This window comes from Actinia tenebrosa, unplaced genomic scaffold (genome assembly GCF_029948245.1).
Source record: "Actinia tenebrosa isolate PJP-AT-01 unplaced genomic scaffold, QUT_ActTen_1.0 PGA_scaffold1__47_contigs__length_23844297, whole genome shotgun sequence".
NCBI classification, from domain to species: Eukaryota; Metazoa; Cnidaria; class Anthozoa; order Actiniaria; family Actiniidae; genus Actinia; species Actinia tenebrosa.
Window position 1 is genome coordinate 5370394 of NW_028292578.1, and position 7939 is coordinate 5378332.

The window sequence follows — 7939 nt, forward strand, 5'->3', positions numbered from 1 at the left end:
TCTCTCTATTTTTTAGCCCTTTCTCCTTCCTCCTTTTCTGTCTCTCATTTCTCTAAACTAAAATCTCCTGTCCCCTCCCCTACAGATAAAGAACTTTTCACACCTAGTAGGGGAGGGGTAGGGATGACAAAGACGGCCTGGATCTTCTTGAAATGAACGAACTACCATTCGAAACTTCACGCGAGATAAAAGACGATTCCAACTCCATCAAATATAGTGCATTATTATACATCATTGGCAAGATGGTTCATGTAATAGCTCTTGGACTTGCTACCGTCATTATATGGATTGCTCAACCGGGACTTAGTAAGTAGTTTGACATGTTTATAAATTCGTTATACTGTATAAAATGGACCACGCTATTCCCCAAACAAGATTACAAGCAATGTTCATATTCTCTTGTTACAACTGTGGATCATTCGTAAGGTCCTTTATAATACTACACAGTGAAATCCTTCTGTTTTGGTCATTTTTACTGGTATTTTCTCAGCGTTTCGTTGTTATTAGTGTCGTACAGCTTTGATTATAATAATGTAAACTTAGATCAAGTCTGGTTGCCCGAGTGATCAGTGCCCGCCATCAAAAATAATCTCTGTTTTTCCTTCTTCCATTTTTTCTTAGTTCAATATGAGTTTTTCTTTTCTTTTTCTTTTTGGTATATAAAGTCTGACTTCTTTTTTCTGAGGATTTCATGTTTAAGAGACCCAGTTTTAAATTACCTGCCTTCAGACGTATCAAATACTTGATTGTCTCACGATGTCACATAAGAAAAGAGTATGATAGATCCCCCTCCCTCCCCCCCCCCCCCCCCCCCCCTCCCAATAAAAACATCTTGTCAGGTTTCACAGATCTATTCCTGAGCAATCTCGTACCCAGAGCCTGTGTTTCTTTCGGCCTGCGGCAAAAAACGAGGGCTCTGTCATAATCCATTTTTGGCGCATGCGCAGCTTTCCGGAAGTGAGACATAATCAATGAAAAATCATGCTTTCAAACCTGCTTTCAAACAGAGTTCTGTGTTTACTTCTGATCAAAATAAGAATTAGAAATCGGGAACATATTTTTTTATTTTTTGCAAGTCTTTTAACGTATATGCTCTTATACCGGAAGTCCAAGAAATCCTGGTCTCAAAAAATGGATTATGCCAGAGCCCTCGTTCTTCGCCGCAGGCCAGAAAAAACGCAGGCTCTGGGTACGAGATTGTATTCCTGAGTTACTTGAAGAGCTCCCATAATTGCCCTATTTCACTATGATGCCACATCAAAACAATTTATTGTTTAAACGCAAAGGATCATGGTCGTCAGAGGGGGTCAAATCAACACAAATTCACCAAAGATTGTTCTAAAACCCGTATCAATCCACGAAGAGAAGTAGAATAGCCAGCAAACGCTCAGAATATCTCTTAATACATATTAACACATATTATATCTGAAAACCAGGCCATTTTAGATTAAACTGTTTCGCAAGGAGCAAATATTGTTGAATTTTCTATTGGATTTGGCGATTCTATCCCCCACATAAACAAGCAGTGACGTCATAGTTAGTGAAATAGGGCAATTTATGAAGGGGAGGGGGGTGCGAGGAAATTAAACCGGCTAAATGCATACTAGTGGGGGATAGGCACTATGAGGATTTGAAGAATGTTCTCCAATATGGGTGGTAGGGGTGGGGGATGTTAGCCCTGGGGACTCCACTCAGACTACTAGGGGACTACCAATTTTTTCATGATTATATTCATATTTCATTTATTAATTTATCCACTATTCTATTTATTTTTTATTCTCAGCGGCCTTATTCCCATGGCACCCTACCCTGATGGCAGTTGGAGTAAGTATTATATAAACATACATGTATCTAGCAGACACAATATATGGTCTCAAGATCATGGCATGTACACATTGTTTTATACTCAAATCTCCACCAAGACAGATGTCTTAATCAGAACGTCATTTTGTAGATCATTCCTATCCTCAAAAGAACAACAGGCCTAGAAATAAAGGCATACACATGATTATGAATCATCTTTACTAAATATGTGTAGGAAAAATGAAGGGTTGATTAAGTTATAATCAACTTTATTTAGAGAATGACATGTGATAGTCACAACTGAAAAACTTGTGGTTCTCTAGCTATTTTAAACATCTATGAGTCACAGCTAAAGCTTAAGCTATTTGCAGTTATATATAGTAGCACACAGCACCTTTTACTCAGATTTGTTTAGACCCTGAGTGAGTGAGTGCATGTTAAGTTGGTAAGCTGAGGCTTAAACCCACAATTATTATTATTCCAACCACCCCTGCACAATAATCCACTGCTCAACTAACCAAGCCAACAAGTGAGGTAATTAAGTTTACACAACCAAAACATACAGGGCCTGCATTGATATATAGTAGAGTAGAAGTCTAGCAAAGTTTAAAACTATACATGATGGCCATAGAAACTTTAATTATTGTTGATTTTTTTTTTTTTCTTTTTCTTTTTTTTTGTAGTTTGGTTTCCTAATGACAGAAGCCATCCTGATGTTTTCTCCTCAAAGTTCTGTATTCCCATCATCAACACGGGCAACTAAAGCTCAGATTCACTGGATGATACAAGCCATATCAATCACATGCACAAGCCTTGGATTTGCTGCTATTTTCTTCAACAAGAAGCAACGAGGAAAAGACCACTTCACATCCTGGCATGGCCTTTTTGGACTCATTACTATGATTCTTGTCCTCTTGCAAGCCTTCCAAGGAATTTCCATATATTATCAGAAATTTAGTTTAATGAAAGCATCGTTAGGTCAGCGTAAGCAGCTTCATGCCCTTTTTGGTGTGCTTGTCTTTACCTTGGCTTGTGTTACAATTGTTCTTGGGTATTTTTCCAACTGGTTTGTGAAGAATGTTAATGATGCCGTTTGGTGGGGTAGTGTTTTATCAACTCTGGCAATGGCTGGAGTGATAATAGGACAGGTAACCAATGAGTATGTTGCTAGAAATAAACCCCTGAAGTAGGAAGACAGCACTATAAACATTGAAGTTGACAGCTAGTTCAACAGAATATGATGTAGATACTAAAGAGAAGTGGGCCAAATTAGAATGGTTGTGACCATTTTTAAGCCTTTTTATTCTAAAGTATGATTTTAAAAACAAAAACATTATTCACTTTATAAACTTAATGTATGAACTGCTAGCTATTATTGAATGTATTTGAGACGTTTTAGCGTAAAAAGGAAATAAATCATTATAAATTCACAGTTTTGTTTTTATGAATGAATTATCCCATTTTCAAAACGTGACATTTTTCATCATTTTGGCCAAAAAGCATGGACTACAACTAATGGTTTTGATCATTTTTGGGTGTTTTCACATCTTTTCCACTCATCAATAAAGTGTTACATTTTGAAAAATGGCCAAAAAGCATGGACTATAGCTCATGGTTTTGATCAATTTTGGGTGTTTTTCACATCTTCTCCACTCATCAATAAATTGTTACATTTTGAAAAATGGCCAAAAAGCATGGACTATGTATAGTCCACAGTTTTGATCGATTTTGGATGTTTTTGACTAAGTGATAAAAATTATCTTATTTTGGAAAAGGCTCATTTTGAGCCATTTTTTGCCAAAAACCATAGACTATAATATATAGCCCATGGTTTTTATTGATTTTGGGTGTTTTTTGACTAACTGATAAAAATTATCTTATTTTGAAAAAATATATAATAGCAATAACTTTAATTCTTATCAAGCCCATTACACCTGCCTCAATGGTCTTAACAAATACTTAGAAAATTTGAAAATAGAATAATTTCAAGCCATTTTTGGGATAAAAGCATGGACTATAGCCCATGGTTTTGGTCCATTTTGGGTCATTTTCACACCTTTTGAAAAAATGTGAATTATTTATCACACTTGAAAAATGGGTGTTTTTGGCCAAAAAGCATGGACTATAGCCCATGGTTTTGGTCCATTTTGGGTCATTTTCACAACTTTTGAAAAAATGTGAATTATTTATCACACTTGAAAAATGGGTGTTTTTGGCCAAAAAGCATGGACTATAGCCCATGGTTTTGGTCCATTTTGGGTCATTTTCACACCTTTTGAAAAAATGTGAATTATTTATCACACTTGAAAAATGGGTGTTTTTGGCCAAAAAGCATGGACTATAGCCCATGTTTTTGGACGATTTTTAGTCATTTTCACAGCTTTTCAGAAAATATAAATTATTTATAACACTTGAAAAATGGGTGTTTTTGGCCAAAAAGCATGGACTATAGCCCATGGTTTTCATAGATTTTGGGTCGTTTTCACACCTTTTGAGAAAATATGAATTGTTTATCACACTTGAAAAATGGATGTTTTTGGCCAAAAAGCATGGACTATAACCCATGGTTTTGGTCCACTTTGGGTCATTTTCACACCTTTTGAGAAAATATGAATTATTTATCACACTTGAAAAATGGATGTTTTTGGCCAAAAAGCATGGACTATAACCCATGGTTTTGGTCCATTTTGGGTCATTTTCACACCTTTTGAGAAAATATGAATTATTTATCACACTTGAAAATTGAGTGTTTTTGGCCAAAAAGCATGGACTATAGCCCATGGTTTTCATAGATTTTGGGTCGTTTTCACACCTTTTGAGAAAATATCAATTATTTATCACACTTGAAAAATGGGTGTTTTGGCCAAAAAGCATGGACTATAGCCTATGGTTTTGGTCCATTTTGGGTCATTTTCACACCTTTTGAGAAAATATGAATTATTTATAACACTTGAAAAATGGGTGTTTTTTGTCAAAAAGCATGGACTATAGCCCATGGTTTTCATCGATTTTGGGTCGTTTTAACACCTTTTGAGAAAATATGAATTATTTATCACACTTGAAAAATGGGTGTTTTTGGCCAAAAAGCATGGACTATAGCCCATGGTTTTGGTCCATTTTGGGTCATTTTCACACCTTTTGAAAAAATGTGAATTATTTATCACACTTGAAAAATGGGTGTTTTTGGCCAAAAAGCATGGACTATAGCCCATGTTTTTGGACGATTTTTAGTCATTTTCACAGCTTTTCAGAAAATATAAATTATTTATAACACTTGAAAAATGGGTGTTTTTGGCCAAAAAGCATGGACTATAGCCCATGGTTTTCATAGATTTTGGGTCGTTTTCACACCTTTTGAGAAAATATGAATTGTTTATCACACTTGAAAAATGGATGTTTTTGGCCAAAAAGCATGGACTATAACCCATGGTTTTGGTCCACTTTGGGTCATTTTCACACCTTTTGAGAAAATATGAATTATTTATCACACTTGAAAAATGGATGTTTTTGGCCAAAAAGCATGGACTATAACCCATGGTTTTGGTCCATTTTGGGTCATTTTCACACCTTTTGAGAAAATATGAATTATTTATCACACTTGAAAAATGAGTGTTTTTGGCCAAAAAGCATGGACTATAGCCCATGGTTTTCATAGATTTTGGGTCGTTTTCACACCTTTTGAGAAAATATCAATTATTTATCACACTTGAAAAATGGATGTTTTTGGCCAAAAAGCATGGACTATAACCCATGGTTTTGGTCCATTTTGGGTCATTTTCACAGCTTTTGAGAAAATATGAATCATTTATCACACTTGAAAAATGGATGTTTTTGGCCAAAAAGCATGGACTATAACCCATGGTTTTGGTCCATTTTGGGTCATTTTCACAGCTTTTGAGAAAATATGAATTATTTATCACACTTGAAAAATAGATGTTTTTGGCCAAAAGGCATGGACTATAGCCCATGGTTTTGGTCCATTTTGGGTCGTTTTCACAGCTTTTGAGAAGATATGAATTATTTATCACACTTGAAAAATGGGTGTTTTTGGCCAAAAAGCATGGACTATAGCCCATGGTCTTGGTCCATTTTGGGTCGTTTTCACACCTTTTGAGAAAATATCAATTATTTATCACACTTGAAAAATGGATTTCTTTGGCCAAAAAGCATGGACTATAGCCCATGGTTTTCATCGATTTTGGGTCGTTTTCACACCTTTTGAGAAAATATGAATTATTTATCACACTTGAAAAATGGATGTTTTTGGCCAAAAAGCATGGACTATAACCCATGGTTTTGATCGATTTTGGGTTGTTTTCACACCTTTTGAGAAGATATGAATTATTTATCACACTTGAAAAATGGATGTTTTTGGCCAAAAAGCATGGACTATAACCCATGGTTTTGGTCCATTTTGGGTCATTTTCACAACTTTTGAGAAAATATGAATCATTTATCACACTTGAAAAATGGATGTTTTTGGCCAAAAAGCATGGACTATAACCCATGGTTTTGGTCCATTTTGGGTCATTTTCACACCTTTTGAGAAAATATGAATTATTTATCACACTTGAAAAATGGATGTTTTTGGCCAAAAAGCATGGACTATAGCCCATGGTTTTCATCGATTTTGGGTCGTTTTCACACCTTTTGAGAAAATATCAATTATTTATCACACTTGAAAAATGGATGTTTTTGGCCAAAAAGCATGGACTATAGCCTATGGTTTTGGTCCATTTTGGGTCATTTTCACACCTTTTGAGAAAATATGAATTATTTATCACACTTGAAAAATGAGTGTTTTTGGCCAAAAAGCATGGACTATAGCCCATGGTTTTGGTCCATTTTGGGTCATTTTCACACCTTTTCAGAAAACATCAATTATTTATCACACTTGAAAAATGGGTGTTTTTGGCCAAAAAGCATGGACTATAGCCCATGGTCTTGGTCCATTTTGGGTCGTTTTCACACCTTTTGAGAAAACATCAATTATTTATCACACTTGAAAAATGGGAGTTTTTTGGCCAAAAAGCATGGACTATAGCCCATGGTTTTGGTCCATTTTTGGTCATTTTCACAGCTTTTGAGAAAATATGAATCATTTATCACACTTGAAAAATGGGTGTTTTGGCCAAAAAGCATGGACTATAGCCCATGGTTTTGGTCCATTTTGGGTCATTTTCACACCTTTTGAGAAAATATGAATTATTTATAACACTTGAAAAATGGGTGTTTTTTGTCAAAAAGCATGGACTATAGCCCATGGTTTTCATCGATTTTGGGTCGTTTTAACACCTTTTGAGAAAATATGAATTATTTATCACACTTGAAAAATGGGTGTTTTTGGCCAAAAAGCATGGACTATAGCCCATGGTTTTGGTCCATTTTGGGTCGTTTTCACACCTTTTGAGAAAATATCAATTATTTATAACACTTGAAAAATGGGTGTTTTTTGGCCAAAAAGCATGGACTATAGCCCATGGTTTTGGTCCATTTTGGGTCATTTTCACAACTTTTGAGAAAATATGAATCATTTCTCACACTTGAAAAATGGGAGTTTTTTGGCCAAAAAGCATGGACTATAGCCCATGGTTTTGGTCCATTTTGGGTCATTTTCACAACTTTTGAGAAAATATGAATCATTTATCACACTTGAAAAATGGGTGTTTTTGGCCAAAAAGCATGGACTATAGCCCATGGTTTTGGTCCATTTTGGGTCATTTTCACACCTTTTGAGAAAATATCAATTATTTATCACACTTGAAAAATGGATGTTTTTGGCCAAAAAGCATGGACTATAGCCTATGATTTTGGTCCATTTTGGGTCATTTTCACACCTTTTGAGAAAATATGAATTGTTTATCACACTTGAAAAATGAGTGTTTTTGGCCAAAAAGCATGGACTATAGCCCATGGTTTTCATCGATTTTTAGTCATTTTCACAGCTTTTCAGAAAATATGAATTATTTATTACACTTGAAAAATGGGTGTTTTTGGCCAAAAAGCATGGACTATAGCCCATGGTCTTGGTCCATTTTGGGTCGTTTTCACACCTTTTGAGAAAACATCAATTATTTATCACACTTGATAAATGGGTGTTTTTTGGCCAAAAAGCATGGACTATAGCCCATGGTTC

At 35.2% G+C, this 7939-nt stretch overlaps 1 protein-coding gene across 1 annotated transcript; it reads left to right on the plus strand.

Moving 5' to 3' along the window:
* Positions 1-23: 23 nt before the first annotated feature.
* On the plus strand, positions 24-3233 carry LOC116300450 (transmembrane reductase CYB561D2). Its single transcript, XM_031709328.2, has 3 exons — positions 24-306; positions 1784-1824; positions 2487-3233. The coding sequence occupies exons 1-3, from the start codon at positions 153-155 to the stop codon at positions 2991-2993; spliced, it is 702 nt and encodes a 233-aa protein (XP_031565188.1). The 5' UTR covers positions 24-152; the 3' UTR covers positions 2994-3233.
* Positions 3234-7939: the final 4706 nt, after the last annotated feature.